This window comes from Penicillium canariense (genome assembly GCF_028826845.1).
Source record: "Penicillium canariense strain IBT 26290 chromosome Unknown utg000004l_segment0_segment0, whole genome shotgun sequence".
Lineage (NCBI taxonomy): Eukaryota > Fungi > Ascomycota > Eurotiomycetes > Eurotiales > Aspergillaceae > Penicillium > Penicillium canariense.
The window spans coordinates 2,451,685-2,473,540 of NW_026622731.1; the positions used below are offsets into that span (position 1 = coordinate 2,451,685).

General features: G+C 53.8%; 11 protein-coding genes across 11 annotated transcripts; 7 read left to right on the forward strand and 4 right to left on the reverse strand.

Annotated features, from left to right (window-relative positions):
• Positions 1–21: 21 nt before the first annotated feature.
• N7482_007199 (ESCRT-III subunit protein DID4) lies at positions 22–961 on the forward strand (the record flags this gene model as incomplete). Its single annotated transcript, XM_056689324.1, has 5 exons — positions 22–27; positions 81–295; positions 367–427; positions 492–752; positions 812–961. The coding sequence occupies 5 exons, from the start codon at positions 22–24 to the stop codon at positions 959–961; spliced, it is 693 nt and encodes a 230-aa protein (XP_056541753.1).
• Positions 962–3,041: 2,080 nt separating this feature from the next.
• N7482_007200 (uncharacterized protein) lies at positions 3,042–4,664 on the forward strand (the record flags this gene model as incomplete). Its single annotated transcript, XM_056689325.1, has 2 exons — positions 3,042–3,898; positions 4,025–4,664. The coding sequence occupies 2 exons, from the start codon at positions 3,042–3,044 to the stop codon at positions 4,662–4,664; spliced, it is 1,497 nt and encodes a 498-aa protein (XP_056541754.1).
• Positions 4,665–5,248: 584 nt separating this feature from the next.
• On the forward strand, positions 5,249–6,385 carry N7482_007201 (triose-phosphate isomerase TPI1; the record flags this gene model as incomplete). The annotated part of the gene is made up of 4 exons (XM_056689326.1): positions 5,249–5,677; positions 5,773–5,847; positions 5,971–6,298; positions 6,357–6,385. 4 exons carry the CDS (start codon positions 5,249–5,251, stop codon positions 6,383–6,385), a joined length of 861 nt encoding a protein of 286 aa, XP_056541755.1.
• A 293-nt stretch (positions 6,386–6,678) lies between these two features.
• N7482_007202 (mitochondrial distribution and morphology protein 10) lies at positions 6,679–8,174 on the reverse strand (the record flags this gene model as incomplete). The annotated part of the gene is made up of 2 exons (XM_056689327.1): positions 6,679–8,024; positions 8,078–8,174. 2 exons carry the CDS (start codon positions 8,172–8,174, stop codon positions 6,679–6,681), a joined length of 1,443 nt encoding a protein of 480 aa, XP_056541756.1.
• A 225-nt stretch (positions 8,175–8,399) lies between these two features.
• Positions 8,400–9,251, forward strand: N7482_007203 (ribosome assembly factor MRT4; the record flags this gene model as incomplete). Its single annotated transcript, XM_056689328.1, has 2 exons — positions 8,400–8,593; positions 8,708–9,251. The coding sequence occupies 2 exons, from the start codon at positions 8,400–8,402 to the stop codon at positions 9,249–9,251; spliced, it is 738 nt and encodes a 245-aa protein (XP_056541757.1).
• An 822-nt stretch (positions 9,252–10,073) lies between these two features.
• N7482_007204 (U1 small nuclear ribonucleoprotein 70 kDa) lies at positions 10,074–11,651 on the reverse strand (the record flags this gene model as incomplete). The annotated part of the gene is made up of 4 exons (XM_056689329.1): positions 10,074–10,885; positions 10,980–11,076; positions 11,140–11,267; positions 11,336–11,651. Coding segments are annotated over 4 exons (1,353 nt in total), but the record flags the coding sequence as incomplete, so codon positions are not given.
• A 178-nt stretch (positions 11,652–11,829) lies between these two features.
• N7482_007205 (mitochondrial 54S ribosomal protein mL43) lies at positions 11,830–12,388 on the forward strand (the record flags this gene model as incomplete). The annotated part of the gene is made up of 3 exons (XM_056689330.1): positions 11,830–11,868; positions 11,942–12,024; positions 12,097–12,388. 3 exons carry the CDS (start codon positions 11,830–11,832, stop codon positions 12,386–12,388), a joined length of 414 nt encoding a protein of 137 aa, XP_056541759.1.
• A 535-nt stretch (positions 12,389–12,923) lies between these two features.
• Positions 12,924–14,202, reverse strand: N7482_007206 (putative RING finger domain protein; the record flags this gene model as incomplete). The annotated part of the gene is made up of 3 exons (XM_056689331.1): positions 12,924–13,076; positions 13,142–13,966; positions 14,047–14,202. 3 exons carry the CDS (start codon positions 14,200–14,202, stop codon positions 12,924–12,926), a joined length of 1,134 nt encoding a protein of 377 aa, XP_056541760.1.
• A 361-nt stretch (positions 14,203–14,563) lies between these two features.
• Positions 14,564–16,251, reverse strand: N7482_007207 (pre-mRNA-processing factor 19 family protein; the record flags this gene model as incomplete). The annotated part of the gene is made up of 4 exons (XM_056689332.1): positions 14,564–15,554; positions 15,623–16,064; positions 16,118–16,162; positions 16,239–16,251. The coding sequence occupies 4 exons, from the start codon at positions 16,249–16,251 to the stop codon at positions 14,564–14,566; spliced, it is 1,491 nt and encodes a 496-aa protein (XP_056541761.1).
• Positions 16,252–16,556: 305 nt separating this feature from the next.
• Positions 16,557–17,106, forward strand: N7482_007208 (DUF4604 domain-containing protein; the record flags this gene model as incomplete). The annotated part of the gene is made up of 2 exons (XM_056689333.1): positions 16,557–16,584; positions 16,634–17,106. 2 exons carry the CDS (start codon positions 16,557–16,559, stop codon positions 17,104–17,106), a joined length of 501 nt encoding a protein of 166 aa, XP_056541762.1.
• A 409-nt stretch (positions 17,107–17,515) lies between these two features.
• On the forward strand, positions 17,516–21,116 carry N7482_007209 (GTPase RIA1; the record flags this gene model as incomplete). Its single annotated transcript, XM_056689334.1, has 7 exons — positions 17,516–17,578; positions 17,646–17,666; positions 17,743–18,686; positions 18,743–19,562; positions 19,631–20,280; positions 20,343–20,659; positions 20,737–21,116. 7 exons carry the CDS (start codon positions 17,516–17,518, stop codon positions 21,114–21,116), a joined length of 3,195 nt encoding a protein of 1,064 aa, XP_056541763.1.
• Positions 21,117–21,856: the final 740 nt, after the last annotated feature.

The window sequence follows — 21,856 nt, forward strand, 5'->3', positions numbered from 1 at the left end:
TCCTCTCTCCTCGCGCCCACCATGAATGTGAGCTTCCCTACTCATACAATGCACTGATACTATACTTACTTGACTCGCAGATTGTCGAATGGGCATTTGGGAAGCGCATGACGCCGGCGGAGCGTCTGCGCAAACACCAGCGGGCCCTCGATCGGACACAGCGCGAACTGGACCGGGAGCGTACAAAGTTGGAGAATCAAGAGAAGAAACTCGTGCAGGATATCAAGAAGAGCGCCAAGAATGGTCAGATTGGAGCTTGCAAGATCCAGGCTAAAGACCTGGTTCGGACTCGGAGGTGTGTGGCCTCCACACAACCGTTCGCTTTTACTGCTTGTCGCAGACCCCACTGACTGTGGTACCCCATAGATATATTCAGAAGTTCTACCAGATGCGCACCCAATTACAGGCCATCTCACTTCGCATTCAGGTATGCACACCCGCACGCTGGAGTCGACATTTGCACGCTTATAGCGTGGCTCACATCTCTGCAGACCGTTAGAAGCAATGAGCAGATGATGCAGTCGATGAAGGGCGCAACCATGCTTTTGGGAAGCATGAATCGACAGATGAACCTCCCAGCCTTGCAACGCATCACAATGGAATTCGAACGAGAGAACGAAGTTATGGACGAGCGACAAGAGATGATGGACGATGCGATCGACGAGGCGACAGGAATGGAGGACGACGAATTGGAAGGCGAGGATATTGTCAAGGAAGTCCTCGACGAGATTGGTGTCGATCTGACCCAGGCGGTTCGTCTACCTACTCATTGCCTTACCTTTGGACTAGATGCTGACCAACCTAACAACAGCTGGGTGAGACACCGTCGGGCGAGATTCAAAAAGAATCCACCGGTGGAGCTCGGGTTGCGCAGGCTGTTGGTGGTGGTGGTGGTGGTGGTGGAGGTGGCGATGCTGGCGATAATGACCTCCAAGCGCGGCTGGACAGCCTGCGACGATGACGACGACCTCTCTCTGTTGTTTATTTCTCTTTTCTTTTTGCTTTCGTATTGCACTGCGCACTGACCGGATTCTGCAAGTGGGCGGATACTTGGCGTAAGCCTCATGATTCCACCGATCCTTTATGTTGTTTTTAGCGTACTACTTGAATCTGAAAGTCCTTCTTGCTGCCTACCATACGATATCATTTCCTCGTTGGGTTCGCCCGGGTGGCGGAGTCCAGCAAAAGGCTCCAATCCTGTTGCCTTCTTTCGCATCTTACACATCCATTCTAAAAAAAACTAGAATGTGATTGGTCACGCGTGTAGGAACAAGAGATGACTCGAATTAATTCGCCACTAGAGCCTCTCTAAAATGCACTGACATTCTTTAGTATAGTCCCAGAACGACGGGATTTGGGTTTGACCGGAATCCGTCCCATCGGGGGATCCCAATACTCGGCTTGAAAAGCGCCTCGGACAGTCAGTGTTCCTCTAATTTGATGATATAGTGCTCGAGATCATCCGGGGTGACGTTGTCGCCGCTCCCTTCGCGAGCATGAAAAACGCTTTAAGCTGTTCGCATCCGAGGTGACTAGAAACGAGAAAAGAGGGGCAAACAGCCAGTCGAGAGGAGTAGGGAAGCGAACTGCTATTCTCGACTTGATCAATTCGATCAATGATCGTCGTTTTGGAAGCCGATACTATTTACCCGACAGCCCTGATATATCCATAATCAGACTATGTATGCCAGCACGAGATTGGCCTATACTCTCGGTTGGCGTCAACCGGTTCTAAGCAGTGTTGGAAAACCTGATCGAGATGGGGATGTTGTGGAGCTAGTTTGCTCGGAGGAAGGAGGGTTTTGACGGTGCAAGCCAAGGTGCCTTTCTGCATTGGCGGAGTCGGGTCACCCTGTATGCGAACCATAGTGGTCAGCTAATTGAGATCAGAAAAGAGAGATCCTGCGAAACCGATCTCGGTGGTTGAGTAGAGACAGAATGATTGATCAAGCGATCCAAGAACGGCGGGAGTGGTTCTAGTGAAGACAGGGGTTTATAGTCTCACGAGTACAACCCGCAATCCATCTATCAAGGCTCTTATACGATGCATGCAATGGAATCCGACTAGACAAGACTGGTGTACCCCCACCAAAATCACCACTCGATTCACCACCCGAATCATGAGAAGATAAACGGAATTGAGCCGGCGTTGTCTGGGGGCATTGCTTTGACCCTGATTCTATCGAGGCCGAGGTGTCCCCGTTCTTAGAGCCGCAACCTCACGGAGCCAATGAGAGCACCCGCCTGCACATTCCCGTGTTTCGATCGAAAACCGGGCCCCGCCGCGGAGTACAGCTTGTCGAAATCCCCGCAATATGGAGTCGCACACCAAACACAATCCTGATGGCGCAATGGGCCTGGCCCGTACATATCTTGATCTGCCCGATCGGTGCTGTGGTGTTGCTTTTGGCTCACCTGTGCTCGTCGCTTGGATCGCATGGTGGGGAGGGTGGGGATGGGTGGAGGGTCGCATCCTCAGCCCGTAGGGAGAACTACGCGTTGCTACGAAAGCAAAGCCAAACGAGGGTTTGGTGCCCTACGCCTTACTTCTCCGCCTTGAGCAACATCGAACAATTGACCACAGGAAGGGAAGGGGGGGGGGGGGGGGGGGGGGCGGTTAAAAAAGATCAGCAGACGATCGCAGGAACCAAGTAGCACTAAATAGAGCGGAGTGCGTCCACCTCCCCAGGATTATTCCAGCATGGTCCCTGCAGCCCTGGAATCTCGTCTCGCATAAGCTGGTTTCCGCCCGGGTTGCGGGCACATTCTCCCAAGGTGAGGCTGACTCGGGTGCCCGTGCGGCTCTGGCGCGCACATGGCCACTTAGCATCGTTTCGAGTCTAGTCTCAATGCGCCATGTTGTGAGAGCCTCCTCGCCCGGGTGAACCATACTGGCGATGCTCGTGTTTTCACAATTTGAGGCACTATAAATACGCAGTGTCCAACAATCGTCAATCCTTCAACCACAAGGGTTTTTGCATTTCGGGAACCTTTGGGGATTTTATGTGCGACGCTGTTGCATCTTCTCTTCTTTTAGAACCATGACGACCGTATGGCTGGACTGCCAAACACCAGGCGACGCACACGAGAAACCAGCGTCCTCGCCGCCAGGACAAGCTGCACCCCCTCCCGGGCAAATCCCAGGCAATGCTCCAGCCGACAACGCCGGGCAGCTTCAAGACCCTCATGGCCTGCCCAACCCAGCCCCGGTTGCCGAACTGCCTGCCAATGCCATTGTCTATGTAGGATTTCAATTCTTCAAGGCAGATCCTCTACCGGGACAAAAGCCAACATGGACTCGGGTCGAGCGCACGCAAATGCATCTCTCGCAAAGCGAGTTCTACAAAATGGTGCAGAAACGGGCCGATAAGGTCTCGGCGGCCCAGCAATATCAAAACTTGTCAGATACTCGCCGCGCGCATGTCACTCGGTTAATTCATGAGCAAAAGAAGATTGATCCGCAGGTCGAGTGGAGCTGTGTCTATGCGAAGGAGCGCGACCGGCCGTCCAAGGCCCGCAACGCCCACCGCTCAGATTATGAGACCGTCTCTATGAATATTATTCTCATGAAGAGACCGATGAATACGCGGCCCTACCCCCGAACCCCCATGGGGGATTTGGTGGACCTCGCTCAGCGCCAAACGGACGCAGCGCAACACTTCCACGCGCATGATGCGATGCCTCCACCTAGATACCCGACGGCGCCAACGGCAACGGGCCAGAAAGATGCGGCTTTGGGCTCAGATCCTACTAGTGCACCACTCAGTAGCGTGGTGCAAGGTCCTCAGCCTCGCCCAGTCTCAGTGACCAGCCCTTTCACCCGGCTCGAATTGGGTCAATCCACCCCGGCCCCCAGTGAGCAGTATGGAACCCTCCGTGGACAGACAGCGACTGAGAAGTAAGCCATTCCGCACACGACCCAGACCGTGTTCTCTTTCTTTTAGTTTTCTTTAAAAAAAAACGAATGCTCCCTTTTCCTATGAGCCACGTTTGCACGCGGTCTGACTTCTTTTTCCGGCAATAGGGACCAGCCCAACGTTGACCACGATGAGGCAGGCTATTTATCCGAGACGAGCGAGGCCGAGGATGGTGAGTCCATGATTTTTGATGAATCCCAGTCGGATGACAGCTCGTCCACGGAAGATGCAGACCACATGGACTGTGAATGTCAAGAGCCACGAAGTCTCCCAACACCTCCCCGGAACCGATCTTGCAGCCCCAACAAGCATGAAACGGTCAGCCATGGGGCTCAATACCGACAGAAATCGCGAGGCAGACATTTTGGCCGAAAGGACAAGCTCCGATATCATTATCTGGATATCCTGGCGTCCAAAAATGGCCTGGGCAACGTCATGCCTGGCAGACGGGTGCGAGGCCCGGGGGTTACCGCGACTGCAGCCACTTCGGATGTCAAGCTGTGGGAAAAGAGGTACCGTATACAGCGCATAGATGATGAGGAGCTACGCAGTCGGCTACTGGATTGTGAGGCTCGGATTGAACAATGGGAACGGGCCTTTGAATGCCAAAGCAGACTGTTCCAACAGACTATTGAAGAATCCCGCCAGCATCAGCTGGAGAGGCGTCGGCCGTTTTGGGACCTGCCTGCGATCCATCATTGTGGCTGCGATTGCCCTAAGAACAGTAATATGGAGAATTCGGACTAATCTCTCGATACCATGCTTTTCGGCTTAGCTAGCGCGTGGTTGTTCTTTGTCTACGTTGTTATTCGGGCTGCTATGCGCTACAGTGGCAATGGCCTAACACAATCACTGAACCGACCTGTTTGTGAGAAAGATTTGAAATCATGAAACAATGCTGTTGGGGAAATATATCGGACGTCGTGTTTTGCGCCTTTTTGCTGTAGTTAGTTGAAGAAGAATAAATTTGCTTTGCTGAGAGCCAGGGAAAGACCTAAGTCACCATCTAGAACATAAACCTGAACGATATCACGCGTTAGCCTCACATCATCTCACTGCTGATTCACTGCTGATTCCCTCTCCCTCCCAGGGCAGTTTTCGCAGACTGATCTATTGCAAAAGGTCCTGACCCTCCATGATTGGAAGCGGTATCCCGGTCAACCGGTCAGCTAGTTATGTCATAGCGGATGCCTCGCTGCTCAGGCGTCCGCCGATCTTCGGGATGAGGTGCCCCTCCATTTCTTTTAACCGCCATCTTCTTCCCCATTCATTCTCTCCCAACGTTTCTTTTGCATTCAATCTTCCAGTCCACCTCTCACTACTCCATCACCATGCCTCGCCAATTCTTCGTCGGTGGTAACTTCAAGATGTACGTTCAACATCCTCCCGCTACCCCGCGGTACCTGAATGGATTGCCCTTCCATAACGGGAGCCCACTGGACCTCAGCACGCAGGACCGTACCATTGACCAGAACTACAGGAACGGTGTTGCGGAGAGCATCACCAACATCGTGAAGAACCTCAACGCTGCGAAGCTTGACCCCAACACCGAGGTCGTCATCTCTCCCCCCACCCTGTACCTCACGCTCACCCGCAGCCTGGCCGACCCCAAGATCGGCGTTGCTGCCCAGAACGTCTTCGACAAGCCCAACGGTGCTTTCACCGGTGAGATCAGTGTCGAGCAGCTGAAGGATACCAAGATCGACTGGGTTGTCATTGGCCACAGCGAGCGCCGTGTCATCCTGAAGGAGACCGACGAGGTATGTACAACCCCGCGAGCGACGGGAACGGGCACCACGCCACCTCTACAAGCCCGCCGAAATCAGACACAGAACTGACAATTGCTCGCGACCAGTTCATTGCCCGCAAGGTCAAGTCCGCCATTGAGGGCGGTCTCTCCGTCATCTTCTGCATTGGTGAGACCCTGGAGGTACGTCATTCCAATTCCAATTCGGTTACCCGTTTTTCGTCCCGACACCCGGTGTGGGGCATCGGGACGGGTCCACGATGAAGAACCTCCGCTTACACCCGATACTAATATGCACTTGTATAGGAGCGTGAGGGCGGCAAGACTATCGAGGTCGTCACCCGCCAGCTCAACGCCGCTGCCAAGGAGCTGAGCAAGGAGCAGTGGGCTAAGGTTGTCATTGCCTACGAGCCTGTCTGGGCTATCGGCACCGGCAAGGTCGCCACCACCGAGCAGGCCCAGGAGGTCCACGCTGCTATCCGCGAGTGGCTCGGCAAGACCATCGACGCCCAAGCGCAGGACAACGTCCGTATCATCTACGGTGGCTCCGTCAGCGAGAAGAACTGCCGCGAGCTCGCCACCCAGCCCGATGTTGACGGCTTCCTTGTTGGCGGTGCCAGCTTGAAGCCTGCCTGTAAGTTCAAACCCGCAGACTCTTTTTGGGCCATAGGCGATACTAATTGGAATCATAGTCGTCGACATCATCAACGCCCGCATCTAAGGTCTTCCTGGATAATATGATATCCCGTTAATGACTCTACCGCCAGGATTGGCTGGCCTGGATGCAAGCCTCAGATTAATGAGTCAAAAACTTGAAACGTGAGATATGTTGTCATGAGAATATATGTACAATGTGTGAACCGCCAGTATTTCCGGTTTGCGGCACCCTCATAATCATGCAGTAGGTGATCGTAGATTGTGACTAAACACACCTCTTTTGACACGTAGAAAAAAAAGTATCACTCAGGAAGGAAGAACGCGGACCAAGAAAAGGCCACTACCATGCCACTATGGTCATGATGAGTACATCACCGACACGCCAACCCCGCGCCAGTACGACGTCCCAGGACCGCCTCCACTCTGAGCCGACCCACTCCCCGCCGCAGAAGAAACATTCGGTGCCAGGGAGAACGAGCCCGGGCCCAGCCCAACGCCCGCACTCACCAGCAGTTCCTTAACCCGGCCTTCCCAAAGTAGACGCACGTTCCAGGACTGGTCGATGCGAAGTTTGATGACGGAGTCATTGGCTTCGTCCGTCCGGCGCTCGCCCGGCGCGACAGCAGACTCGGGCTGAGCCGGGTCGGAGAGGAGCGGAGTAGAGGGCGGGGAGCCCGGCATGGGAGCGGAAAAGTCATGCAGGCGCATTTTACGGCGGGCCCATTCGAGCCCGTCGTCGGCGGGAGATGCGGGTTTCGGGGACCGGCGCCAGAGTTCACACCCGGCGACCATCTCGCTTTCCCAGCTGTACACGTTGAAGCCAAATCGGGAGCTGAGGGAAAGGTTTGGCGTGGCGCGGAGGGAGTATGTTGTGGATAGAGAGCCAGTGATTGGGGTAAGAGTGAGGGTTAAGGTGTACGGGAAGGTAGAGATGGGGGCGGGATGGCTGGATGAAGACGAGGAAGAGGGCACTTCTGTCGCAGCGGGAAGTGTGCTGAAGCGCAGGCCTGTTGACATGCCAATCAACGAGGATATGGGAGAGTAGTATGCTTCTGCGCCGGCAGATAGAAGAGAGAGGCGGGGAGGCGCGTTATCAGGGGTGTATCGAGGATCGGCGCCGAAGTTCCAAAGCCCGCGCCAGCCGAAGAGGGCGTTGTCTGTGCTGAAAAGGTACTCATTGCAGTACTTGCCCGTGTCGTGGGAGAGATGGGCCAGCATTGAGGCCTGCGGTGCAGACTTGGAGAGGGGCGGTCCCTGGGTGGAACAGACTGCGAGCGACAGTTGCGTGGTTGGCGACATTCTGCGCAGAAACAGCGCATATAGCGTAGTGGGCGATGGGAGGTGTAGCGAGGCATGAAGAAGGGTTGCCTTCCGTTGCGCCGCGTCCTCTGCTGTTTGATTGCCACCCTTGAGCGCTGCAGTCTCCCCGCGGATGTTGACGCCATCGAAAAGAGAGCTCCATCCCCAAGTGTGCACTGGAGCCCCAGGCGCTTGTACTTGTCGGTAACCCGGAGAAATCTTTCGTAGTGGAATCAAGGCGCTCCGGCTGGGGGTGTTGTGCATGGGAACCGTGCTGAAGAGGTATGATACGGAGCCATCGAGCAATCCCACTGTACCGAGTGCATAGCTAGTGGCGAAGTGAGGGGTTGAGAGCGACGACAGCCGAACGCGTAATCGCTCGGGAGTCTCAAACTCCAGAATGGCTGTACGGTCTTGTTAGCGTAACTTCCGCATCCCTGAAGCCGAAGCGACCTACATTGCGCGGTCGTCGTGAGCGCCGAGTAAGAATTGTCTTGGTTCCAGTTGGTCGCCTCCGCAAAGGCGAGCTGGATATAGTCCATAAAATCCAGCATTGTCCCTCGGCGACCCTGGGGATGCAGAAGTCCAGGAGTCGAGCGGGAGGAACGTGTACGATTCGCAGTCAACAGCAGCTGGTTGCCCCATCGGGGCTAGTGGAGTCGGATAAGCTCGGCACAACTGTTGATCCGGTTATCAGCGAAAAAAACTAATGCCACAACTGCGGACGGCCGCTACGCAACGAACTACGCCAATTTATTTGATTTCTACAACAGCTCAAGATGCCTCGTTCCAAGCGTGCGCGCATTGTCCACGAGTCCAAGACCGTCAAGAAGGACCACAAGGAGCAGACCCGCCGTCTGTACGCCAATATCCGGGAATGTCTCGAGGAATATGATCACCTGTTTCTCTTTTCGGTGGACAACATGCGGAACACCTACCTGAAGGATGTGCGCGCCGAGTTTGGAGACAGCCGGTAAGTTCCTCTGACTCTTGCTCATGCAGGTGTGATTGAGAATCTCGCCCTGGAATGCATCATTAGGCCTTCGATATACTCTGCAACATCAACCCACTGACACGATATTTCCAGTCTCTTCTTCGGCAAGACCAAAGTCATGGCCGTCGCCCTTGGCACCACCCCCGAAAACGAAGCCGCTGAGAACCTGCACCGCCTTTCGTCTTACCTGACAGGTGCTGTCGGTCTGCTTTTCACCTCTCGCCCCGCCGAATCCGTCACCGAGTACTTTGAGAACTTCCGCCCCTCAGACTTTGCCCGTGCTGGCACCGTGGCCACCCGCTCTTTTAGCCTCCCTAATGGCCTGGTCTGTGCTAGCGGCGGCGAGATCCCAGCCGAGCAGGACGAGCCTGTTAGCCACACTATCGAGCCTGCACTGCGCAAGCTGGGCGTTCCCACTCGTTTGGTAAAGGGCAAGGTCATGCTCGAACTGACCGAGGGCCAGAAGGGCTTCCCTATCTGCCGGGAGGGCGAGACACTTGACTCCCGGCAAACTACCCTTCTCAAGATGTTCGGTGTGACTTCTTCCGAGTTCAAGGTCGATCTGAAGGCCCAGTGGTCGCGGGAAACCGGGGAGATCAAGATCCTGGAGCAGGGTGGCATGGACACTGATGCATAGATTCAATCTCTTTTGCCTCTACTCTTCGACCTCCGTGTGGTCGATGCAAAAAAAAAGATTCTCTGTGGGCATCTTCCGGAGTTTGGGGTGGGCGCTCGTTTTTTTCTTGCTTTCCAAATATATTGAACAATTTTTATCTTACCTTATATTTCCTTTGGAAGAGCATGGGTTCTTCCGATTGATGTGCCTATGACGATAGATACCAGATTGGATAAAAAAAAGTCTTACTGCTCATAATTTCCCTTCCATCGCAAACGCTGTACTTCCATTCTCATATACCTAGTAAGATGCCTGCTTTCATGTTATTGCAATGGCTCTTACCTGGGCTTACCTGAGCGCAATCGCATTTGATTCCACCACCCGAATGAATACTGCCTCGACTAAAATACATACTTACCCCCAAGGAGAGAAAAGAGTCCCTTGAGGAACCTCAAAAACACTGGAACACAAGTAAAGAAATGAAAATATCGAGGGGGAAACTCTGGAAGAAAGACGGGGAATACAAAAACACTCCGACGATTTTTGGACCTGTGCCTCGCCATGCATGCGTATGCTGGCGCACGGAGCAGGGTAGCATGCTAATAATAACCGGTGGTCAATAAGAGCATGAAGCGGTAGCGCGCGTTGACAAACTTCGATTGCGCGTGCAGGACATCTCAGACCCAATTTTCTACCTGCACAGGCTTTCGGCTTACCCCCTTACCCTTGCGATGAAAGGGATATGCAGCAGATAAGATCAGGGATACCCACCGGCAAATCAGGACTGAGCAGGGAAGGGGTAGTCTCGTTGGAAAAAACCAAAAGGGGAGAGCGTGAGAACGTTTAGTATCGTCTCCTGGAGCGCGGGTCATCAAAGCCATCATCCTCACGGTGTCGCTTCCGTCCAAGGTCCTCCCGGCCACCACCGCCATACCTGTCGCGGTCGCGATCACGGTCACGGTCACGGTACCGATCTCCATTGCGGTCTGGCATGCGTTCTCGGTCCCTGTAGCGGTCACCCCCATCGCGGTCACCTCGGTCACCTCGGTCTGCTCCTCGGTCTGCTCCTCGGTCTGCTCCTCGGTCTGCTCCTCGGTCTGCTCCTCGGTCTCCTCCTCGGTCTCCTCCTCGGTCGCCTCCTCGGTCGCCTCCTCGGTCGGCCCCGTCGCGGCGTTCTGCGTATGCATCTCGGGGACGCACAGGCTCCCGGTTGCTGCCAGTCGCACCACGGTCGAACCTGCCTGCACCTGCGAATCCACCGCTGCGTCCACCGCCGGGGCCGGAAGGAGCATTCGGCGGTGCCTGTCCTCCTCCTCCTCCTCCGAATCCACCGCGATTACCTTGGAAGCCGATTCCTCCACGGCCACCGAAGCGGTCGCCGCCGCCGAAGCGATCGCCGCCACCGCGGAAGCCTCCTCCACGGAAGCCTCTGCCACCGAAGCCACCACGGAATCCACCACCAAATCCACCCGGACCGGATGGCGCATTGAACCCAGGGCCCATAGGCCGCGAGGGCATTGCTTTGGTGTATCCACGGCCTCCGAGGCCACCGCCGAAGCGACGGGGTTTCCAGCCCTTAGTTGTGCGACCACGCTCCACATCTACCAGGACTCGTCGGTCCTTGATCCGGATGCCGTCTGTTTCCTTGTAGGCCGCTACGATCGGGGGTCACTGTGTTAGCAATGGCTCTCTTACCATAATTCCAAGCTCGCAAGAAGCGAGTGCAAGTTGTAGATCTGGATGCTGTACCTTTCATATCCTTCTCTCGTTCGTAGACGATGAATGCATATCCCCGGTGAGGCCTTTTTGCTGCGTTCGGGGAAACAGTATCCTTGACGATGCGAATCTGAATCGAAAAATGGTCAGTCATCACGAAAGAGCCTGGTGTTCTCAGTCAAGGCTGCCTTACACGTTCGATCGGGCCAAAACGGCCGAATTCTCGCTCTAGATCTGCTTCTTTCACTTCGTAGTTAAGTCGCGCGACAAAGAGTGTTCTGAAAGGATCGCCCCGAGCTTGTGTATCCTTCTCTGGATTGACTGACCCAATCAAAATATCGTTAGCCAGGTCAATCAATGGCGGAAGGGGGCAGGTAGATGACGCATACACTCTTGGAGGCCATCGGTTATCTTTGAGGCCAACGCCTCCTTCTTCTGAAGCTTCTCGCGCCATTTGCGCTGCAACCAACACTCAGTCGCATTATACGGCGACTCCTCCTCAAACTCCTTTGCTGCAGGAAGATACTGGGCGACGCCAGAAATGGTGCTTTTCTTGCAGTCCTCTGGAGCGCGGTCTGTGGGAACAATGTAGCGAAGGGGTGGCCGGGGCTGGAAGAGGGCCAGCAAAGGCGGGGGGAGCTTGTCAGTCATGGTGACGCCTCGGCCCTGTGCTCGCGGCGTGGAAAAAAGATGAAGGCTGAGAGGCTGACGAACACCTCAGGAGTGTCGCGTTCTGCGGTGGTCGTAGCAAGGGCACCAAGCGCGGTAAACGCTCTAGCCGTATCTGGCGCCGCTCACCGCCCTCACGTGCACCAGAAATTGTCCCGGGGGGACCTGGAGATTGGAGATTGGGAACCAGGTCTTGCTTGCAACAACCAGAACAATGCCGGTCAAGGGAATCAAGACGGTTACGGCTGCCAGGGTATGTGCTCTCAGATGGGAAGATGGTTGAGAGGAGGGTTGACTTTCAGAACTGACGTGGTGCATCCTCACAGAACGGCGTCGGCGCCTTCATCCTACAATGCAAACGCCTTGACTTCCACTACTGCAACTACGGTGGCAGCTCGCGCGGCATGCTGTAAGAGCAACTCACATTGAACTTGCGATCTTTGCCTCCCTGTCCACGGAACTAACCTAGTGGTTTCTACAGGGCCTTCCTCACCCAAACTCTTCCCAACTTTGCCCGCGAAAACCCCCAGATCGAGATCCGTGTTTCCCCTCGACATTCCAAGCACCCAATTATCAAGGGCCATTACATTAATGGTCGTGAAAAGTCAATCTGTGTGCGCAACCTTGAACCCAGCGATATCCTGTCAAAGGCCATGATCCTCAAGGACGCCAGCGGAGAGAAGTTGAAGCAGCAGAAGAAGCCGGTGGCAAGTCTGAACGAGAGTGTGCGTGGCATTTGGTCGCCGTACCATGGTGATCTGCGTGGTGTATAGATTATGGCCGTGTATTGATGGCGTTCTTTTCCGGCAATGACTGCGGTCATCCAGGCAAAGGATGAAGCTCTGCCATTGCATCATACTGTATTATTGAACTGGTTTCTCTTTCTTTCTTTTCTTTGTCTATCTGTTCATCCTTTTTACTACTCTCTGGGAAGCCAACGGTGTTTTTTTTCACCCTATGTGTTGTTTTGCATCGCAAAGCCGAGTTACCATACTCCTCGAAATAAATTCGAATTTACAGTCAATCCACGATCGCCGACATCTCCTTCCTGTTAAGTGTCTTTTCTGCCTTCTTACTTTGATCCGGATCTACGATTTGGGTCGTCAGACTCAAAAGCAATAGGCTTCGCATGCTATTGCCCGAAGAAGGGTAAATATTGAACGTGAAGATGACCTAGATGGAAATAAATACAAAACGCCCTCTGTGTCCATGCATGTTGGGTATCGACAAGATAAATAAAGATTAAGAAGGCAACCAGAGAACACCGCCCGTCATGCAAATGAACAAATGAAGAGATCCTGGACGGCATCAAAGGTATAAATGGAGCATGGCCGTAGGTGCGCTGACTGGCTTGCCGCACCCCTCGACTTGGCACTTAGAAAATGGCTTAGTCCTTTGAGTTGCCTGTGTCTTTTTGGCCTTCGACAGAGACCGGTTCTCCGCACATTCACCACAGTAGACCTGCGAAATGTATAAGATTAGCCTTCGAAAATATTCAAGTCCAGCTCAAGTCGGGGGATACGAACATGTCCACACTGTTTTGCAACCCAAATTTCTTGCTTCTTTCCTTCACCAGTGCCTAACTCCCAGTTGCAATTCGGACAAATGGCAATGTCATCCTCACCCAGTGTTCGACTGAACCCTTCTGGAACTGGACTGGGCGCTTTATACGTATCACGTCGGCGTCTCTCTTCGTTCCGGCCTGGCACTGGCTCCATGGAGAATGAAGAAAGAGCGTAGTCGAGAAGAACATCGGGAGATCCAAGATTAGGAATGGTGGGTCTTGTACCTAGGAAGAGGGCGTCCACCTGACTAGGCATAATGCCATGCCTTGGTGGCCTTGGATAAGCGCCAAAGTGATGCATCTCACTGTGGTGTCGGGGACGAGGTAGTGGCAAGTTGGTCTGGAACAAGCTTAGAGGATCCCATCTTCTAGGCGGCGGTTGTTGGCGTACAGTAGTGGCCCGCACAAACTGAACCTCTGGACTGCTGGAAGGCCCTTCGCCTGCATTATCCCGGTCATCTTCTAGATCGACAACGTCCGCTGCCTCTGCCATGATGTTTCTTCCAAAGCGTGGGAGTCGTGCGGAGTGTGGAGATCGGCTCTCGGCAATGCGAGGCTGAGTGCTCCGCGGAGGAGTTTCAGGCTCATTTGTCAGATCGATCACATCACCCTCCTGGGGTGTGATCTCGGCTGGCCGGCGAAAATCAAAGCCATCTCGGGGTGTTCTCATGGGTGGCAAGCGGGCCGGACGAGAGCCTGACATGTCGGGGCGCGGAGGATGAAAGTGATGGTGCCAGGACGGCTGGCCCCCTTCACTGGACTCCTGGGACATCTGGCGGTGAGTTCGCTATCGAAATTAGCATTCATCGTCAATCAAAAGGTTATATCATGATTAGTTGCCCCGCGCGCTTTGAGGTCGTTACTCACCTTGGACCTGGCGCCCATGAACTGGACGCCAGGGTCTTCACTCATGTCAGTATTCAAACTCAACAGAGTTGGGAAGAAGGGCACCACAACGTGAATTGGCACGCAAGACGACCACAGAGTAGCCGAGCAAAGGGAACGATCCTCCCGGGTCGACATGATGACCAGGCCCGAGTCCCCGGGGCGGTACAATTCTGCTGAGGTGATAGACAGCGGTGAGACACTGCCACTAGAACGTTAGGCGGTAAGCCAGATGGACAAGAATGTCTATATCGAGCAGATGTAGATATGCAGATGGCGTGGTTCCTAAAAGAAGTCAGGGTCCAAAAGTTAAGGTCTGAAGTTCGGGTATTATGTAGCTGGATTACTACATCCCAGCAATCATTTCTTTCGGGTTGTGAATCACTCATTTTGGAAGAAAAACCGTGAATTTCTCCTGCATCAAGAGCTGTCGCAAACGCAAGGAACACCATGGAAACTCAGATAACCAGCTCTAAAATTACATATTTCGCCCAATCAATCATGATGATGCTGCCAGCACTGTAACTGCACCACTCTCGTTCAGGGCCACAATGCTCTGAGCAGCAGATCCCCACGCCACGGAGACAGCTGGGACTGCGCTGCGCAGCGGCTCAGACCATTCCTTCGCTGACTTGTTGAACTGCTGGACGGTCACGCCACTGGGCCCTCCGGTCAGGAGGAACTGGCCAGTGTAATCCCAGAAGATTGAGTTGACCTGGCTGCCGGTGTCCAGCACCTTGGTTTCCTTAGAGCTGCGCAGGTCCCAGATGGAGACGGTAGTAGATTGCGCAGCCACTGCAGCCAAAAAGGTACCGTTCTCAGAGAAGAAGACATCTTTGACTGGGCCTGACATGACATAGTCGGCAGCCTCGACTCCAGTCTTGACATCAAAGATCTTAACATGTCCATTGGCATCGCCGGCGGCCAGCAGATGACCATCGGGATGAAAGTGTACAGACAGAAAAGCTAGACAAGACATGTCAGTCATTGGTTCAGTATGAGAAAATACCAAGGAACGGGTCTTACCGGCATCACTCCAGATCTGGGTAATGGCCGCGTTAGTGGCCAAGTCGTAGAGCACATAGCTCTTGTCGACGCCCACAGAGGCGACAAGGTCACCAGTGGGATGTGTGGCAACAGCAGTCACCTCACCAGCGTGAGACTTAAAGCTTGCCACTTCACTGCCATTCTCAAACACTTTGACTGAGCCTGTGGCCGATCCAATAACGGCCTTGTCACCGGCCCATGTAGCATCGGTCACAGGGCCGTCTGTCTTCAGAGTCTGCACTACACCCTTCTGGGAGAGGGAGTAGACGCCAACAACACCATCAACCCCTCCAACAAGCGCCACATCACCAGTCGATTTGACTGCAAGGGCCCGACCACCAGGGTAAAGAGGCTCGGAGCTATCAATGGGCTTGTATGCTGAGATAGAGTCGCTGGTGGCCCAGCCTTCGGGGATTGCGCGCTTACGGCGAGTCTTCGAGAGGCTATGAAAAAGGGTATAGACGTCAGTATTACAAAGCAACCTATTTGGGAGTCACCGGGATTCACATACGCTGCCTGTGTATTCTCAACCCGCTCCAACACCGACTGGGGCAGGCCCGCGGAGTCTACCTGCATAGCTTCACCGCCAGCTCCCGAGCGAGTAGCACCAACAGTCACCGCCGAAAGCGCATCCTGGGCCTCATCCCTCTCCTTCGTTAGCCGCGCGATCACTCGCACGGCGGCATCATGCTGATAGAGTGCAGCGCTCAGCTCGCGTCGTGTCTGTGCCAGATTCTGCTGCAGGGTATATGTTTCCAGAGCCAGCGCATCCCACTCCTCTTGGAATACACTGAGCAGAGAAGGGATGGAGGTGAGGGTGGCAGGCCGGGGTCGGACAACGCGCTGCGACTTGACTTCGATCAGATCGTCGGTGCTGAGCTCCTCGCCGTTCACGGGATCCTTGCCATTCTCGGCAATATATGCCTCAATCAGGCGCTTCTCGAAGACACTGCCTGCTGAGGCGTTAGACATAAGCTATGCGCAGTCCAAAGGCTGGAAGACCTACCGCTCTTGGAAGAGACGACCGGCACTTGAGGGGCCTCTCCGGAGACTATAACAAATTTTTTGCATTAGAATAAGAGGCTCAACAGCAGCGACTCTAAGACCATCAAAGATAGAGCACTCACTTGCGCAGAGCATGATTAATTGGGGGTGGGTGGAGGTAGTTGGATGGAGAGGACCTGAAGACGCGAAGCGGCTCCTTTGGACTTTTCGATGTGTCCTGTTATGGTTTAGCGCCGAGCGAGCTGTTCGCGGCGCCGACTTGCGCCTTGCTAATTGCCCTTTTGACACTACCACCTTGCTCTTTGCCTAAGCGTCCATTCCAGTGGCATTCGCTTCAATGCCTAGATTGAACTGATTGACTACGGGCTATATTTCGAGCACGTGTACAGCATGAACCTGACCTGAGAGCAGCTAGCTACACCACCCAGTGTCGCACGACCATGTCGAAGAACCCGAAGCTTGCCTACGGTATGCCGCGCCTTGCCTGCCTCCCAAACCATTCTCACGCATATACTAGAGGCAAAGGAGCCTGCGTTTCTTCAGAAGCTTCGTGGCCACTATGGGGATACTTCCGGTCGCCTGGAGCGACCCTCCGCACGCCCTCGAAAGCTCAAGGATAAGAATGAAGAAGACGACGATGCGCCCGTTTATGTCGACGAAGAAAGCAACGAGGTGATTTCAAAAGCAGAGTATGAAGCTCTTATCGGGGGAGACACGGACAAGAAGGACGGCGAGACTGCAAAGGACAAAGCCACGGCCGACGGAGAGGACCAGGCGCAGTCTCTGACGGAAACCACGAGCGCTAAACAGAGCAACCTCACCGAAGTCGGCGGCCAGAAGAAGCGAAAACAGATCAAGGTTGTCGGCGAAGACAAGGCCGAGGAGCAGTCAGGGGAGAAGCCAGAGACCGACGCGGCGCAGCCCGTGGCGCCAGCTCCTCGGAAGTCGAAAAAGGCCAAGAAGATCAAACTATCCTTTGACGAGGAGTAAGCTTGGTATCTTCAAAGGGCATTCTGCTATCAGCCGTACTAGGAGTAAAGAGTTAGATCACATCTTGACTCAAAGATCGGAAGTCTTGATTCATCATGAGTCAAATGCAATGACGAAACTGTATAGCACTAGCGCCACTTTCTAGCCTCTTTAGAATAATTGGAAAATAAAACAAAGTCAAACATTTCGTAATTCGATTTATTCTTGGTAACCACATGGAAACCAAATTATTAACGGCTTGTTTCGCGGCTCAGATATTTTAGTCGTCGGCCAGAAGGGCGCCTGGTGTATTTGCATTTCTCAGCAACTTTTTTCTTCTCCGGTGCTCAGTCCGACAGCTTTTCCTCCCCACCACTTCACGCTCGCTAGACCCGCTGGACACAGGGAGAGGTTATCAGTGCCAGTCAAGATGCCCGTGGTCAACGTGGACGATCTTGTTCGCCTGCAGCGGAAGCCTGAGGACATTCGCAATGTGAGTTTCTCTGCCCCTCCATCCCACCTCTGATGTCAGGCCCGCGATATACTAACCAAGGCGGTAGATCTGCATTCTTGCCCACGTCGTAAGTCTAAGCAAATAATCGAACTGCTCCCTGAGATCCCTATTAATCATCTGCGCTTTTCTCCTGATTTATTTAGGATCATGGCAAAACCTCATTGACGGATAGCCTGATAGCCACCAATGGCATCATCTCGCCCAAGTTAGCGGGCAAGATCCGCTACCTAGACTCGAGGCCAGACGAGCAGCTTCGAGGTATCACGATGGAGTCCTCGGCCATATCGCTGTTTTTCTCGATGTTGCGTCGTCCTAGCCCAGAGGCCGCGCCTGTGCCGAAGGAGTATCTGATCAATCTGATTGATTCTCCCGGCCATATTGACTTTAGCAGTGAGGTCTCTACGGCATCTCGACTGTGCGATGGTGCAGTTGTGCTGGTTGACGCCGTTGAGGGTGTCTGCAGTCAAACTGTGACTGTGCTGCGTCAAACCTGGGTCGAGCAGCTGAAGCCTATCCTCGTCATTAACAAGATGGACCGGCTGGTGACGGAGCTCATGATGAGTCCCAGCGAGGCCTATTCGCATCTCAGTAGACTTCTGGAGCAGATCAATGCCGTCATTGGTAGCTTCTACCAGGGTGAGCGCATGGAGGAGGACCTGCAGTGGCGAGAGCGCATGGAAGATCGTGTCAACGCCGCCGCTGCTCGGGACAAAGATAAGACCAAAACGCATGCTCTGGATGACGAATCGGTCCAAAGTGTCAGCGAATTCGCCGAGTTTGAGGAGCGTGATGACGAGGACCTTTACTTCGCACCCGAGAAGAACAACGTCATCTTCTGCAGCGCGGTCGATGGCTGGGCCTTTACGATCAGACAATTTGCTGCCATCTACGAGAAGAAACTTGGTATCAAGCGGACTATTTTGGAGAAAGTGCTTTGGGGTGATTTCTACTTGGACCCTAAAACAAAGCGCGTGCTGGGCCAGAAGCATTTGAAGGGCAGGGCATTGAAGCCTATGTTCGTGCAATTGGTTTTGGACAGCATTTGGGCTGCATATGAAGCCACAACTGGAGGTGGAAAGGGCAAAGGGTAAGCTGTGCACGGCCGCCATAATGTGTGATACCTAACCTGACTTCTTTTAATAGTGACCCTGTTTTGCTGGAGAAGATCACCAAATCTTTGAACATCAACATTCCTCCTTACGTGCTGCGTTCGCGTGACCCAAAGAACATCATGACCACCTTGTTCTCCCAATGGTTGCCGCTATCCACTGCCGTCCTCGTTTCTGTCATCGAATACCTCCCAAGTCCTGTGTCTGCGCAAGCCGCTCGGTTGCCGGACATGATTAAAGCATCACCTGGCTCAGATAAAATCAGCGAAGAGATCAAACAAGCCATGGTGAGCTTTAAAACCGGCCCCGAGGAGCCCGTCGTCGCCTACGTTAGCAAGATGGTCGCTATCCCTGAAAGCGAATTGAGCTCTAGCAAGAAACTCGCTGGTGGGACTATGACTGCAGACGAAGCCAGAGAGATTGCTCGTCGCAAGAGAGAAGAGATTGCGAAGATGCAGGCCGAAGCTGGTGCAGGACAGAGCGATGACTTCGCGAGAATGACATCCGCCTTTGAGAATACGTCTCTGATTATCGAGACTGATGAGCCCGAAGAGCCGGCGGAGAAGGAAGACCCCGAACATCTCATTGGCTTCGCTCGACTGTACTCGGGAACCCTTTCAGTTGGAGACTCGATCTATGTGCTGCCACCGAAGTTCTCACCCGCAAATCCACACGCGAGCCCGGAGCCGAAGAAGGTTACTGTCACCGACTTGTACCTGCTTATGGGCAGGAGCTTGGAGCCGCTCCAATCAGTTCCCGCAGGTGTGGTCTTTGGAATTGGTGGTCTTGCAGGCTATGTGCTCAAGACTGGTACTCTGTGCAGCCAGCTCGAAGGTAGCATTAACTTGGCTGGTGTTTCGTTGAGCACCCCCCTATTGTGCGCGTTGCACTCGAACCGGTCAACCCGGCGGATCTTGGGAAGATGATAACCGGCCTGCGTCTCCTTGAGCAGAGTGATCCATGCGCACAGTACGAGGTTCTCCCGTCCGGTGAACACGTTATCTTGACAGCGGGTGAGTTGCACTTGGAGCGCTGCGTCAAGGATCTACGTGAGCGCTTTGCCCGCTGTGAAATCCAGACTGGCGAGGCTATTGTGCCCTACCGTGAAACTATCGTCGATGCACCAGACATGGCTCCGCCCAAGAACCCAGAACTGGGCCGTGGAGCCGTCCTATCTGTCTCTGCCTCCAAGCAGATGACCCTCCGCCTGCGCGTAGTGCCAATGCCTACTGCTGTAACCGACTTCTTGACCAAGCAAGTTGGTACTATCAAGCGACTCCAGGCTGAGAAGCATTCTGCTGCCGAAGCAAAGCCAGATGCAGAGAATACAGCTGAAGAGAGTGCTCAGCAAATTGAGGTTACTGGCGCCGACACTGTTGTCGAGGTCGGCGAGGGCAACGTCCTCTCCATGAAAGAGTTCCGGGATGAATTAGACAAAGTGTTCAACGAGGAGGTCAAGGAAGACCAAGAGCTTTGGAAGGATGTTGTCAACAGAATCACTGCTTTCGGACCTCGGAGAGTTGGGCCCAATATTTTGGTGGACGCTACTGCAGTCAACACCTGCGATAAATTGTGAGTCTACAAGAAAACTGTCTCCACATGGTTTTCCAAAAAAACTGACGATTATTTTATAGCTTGCTTGAGGACCCGAAGCAGAACTCCATTTCCTCCGATGATATGCAGGCCCTGTTGGTCCGTGACTTCTGCGACAAAATCGCATACGCCTTCCAGCTGGCCACGGGCCAGGGTCCTCTCTGCCAGGAGCCCATGCAAGGCGTCGCTGTATTCCTGGAAGACCTCTCCGTGGAAGCCAGCTCCAGCGACGAGCTGGACATGGGCCGCCTGACAGGTGAATCCATCAAGCTCGTCCGCGAAGGGATCTCCCAGGGCTTCCTGGACTGGAGCTCCCGCATCATGCTCGCAATGTACAGTTGCGAAATCCAAGCCACCAGTACGTTCTCCAAATAAGAAACTACCCCCTCCTCCCAAGGCTCAAAAACTAACATCCCGCCCTCTTCCCCCGAACAGCGGAAGTTCTCGGGCGTGTCTACGGCGTGATAACCCGCCGTCGCGGCCGCATTCTTACCGAGGTAATGAAAGAAGGCACACCCTTCTTCACCATCCTTGCCCTCCTCCCTGTGGCCGAGTCCTTCGGATTCGCCGAAGAGATCCGCAAGCGTACCTCCGGCGCGGCGCAGCCGCAGCTCATCTTCGCGGGCTTCGAGGCCCTCGACCAGGATCCGTTCTGGGTCCCTGCGACGGAGGAGGAGCTGGAGGATCTGGGCGAGCTAGCGGACCGTGAGAATGTGGCGAAGAGGTATATGGATGCCGTGCGGAATCGGAAGGGGCTTGTTGTGCAGGGGCGGAAGTTGATTGATGCGGAGAAGCAGAAGACGTTAAAAAAGTAAGGATCTTATGCATTTACTGGGATTGGTTACTTTTCTGGCCCTGTGTTGTCTTGCGTTTGGGTTTAGATGGGTGAATATACAAAAGTGGAACGATTATACTACTGTTCATGCGACTGAAATGTGTGATGATTTGTCTTGTAGCCAAGAGACCAGTAAGTAAATACGAAGGATTCTAAGGTAAATGTAACCCCCGGATCTCCATCCCATCACTCTATGAAACGGGAAAGACGAGTCCGGGGGCTTCGCAGTAGATGAGAGTCCACTGCGTGATTCAAAGAATCTGTCAATCTGCCTCCATTGACAAACACAGTCCGACATGGATTAGGTCTCGACCGTGTATACTAAGGAGGGATAGGTAGGGAGCTATATAGTCGACGATTAAAAAAAAGAATATAACCACAGTGCGAAACTGAGGGGGTGAGAAGTAATCATGTCCTTTTCATTTCTTTAGTACGTATCTCATTTATGCTGCATATCGGGCGGGAACTGAGTTCCCGGCGCAGCAGGATTGACTGGTACTTCCATATCTCCGTGTTGCACGCCACCTGGTGTGGCTTGGGCGGAGCGAGGAAAACAGAGTTCCTCAGGATGACATGGTCCATGTGAGGGCATAAAAGTTCGCAAGGGAACTCGGAAGTGGGCCACTCAGATAAGGTGACGACCGGAGTGTGCAGGGCTGAATACACCCCAGTGCCAACAAGACATGTTATGCACTGGGCATGCCGTGACTCTCAGATGGG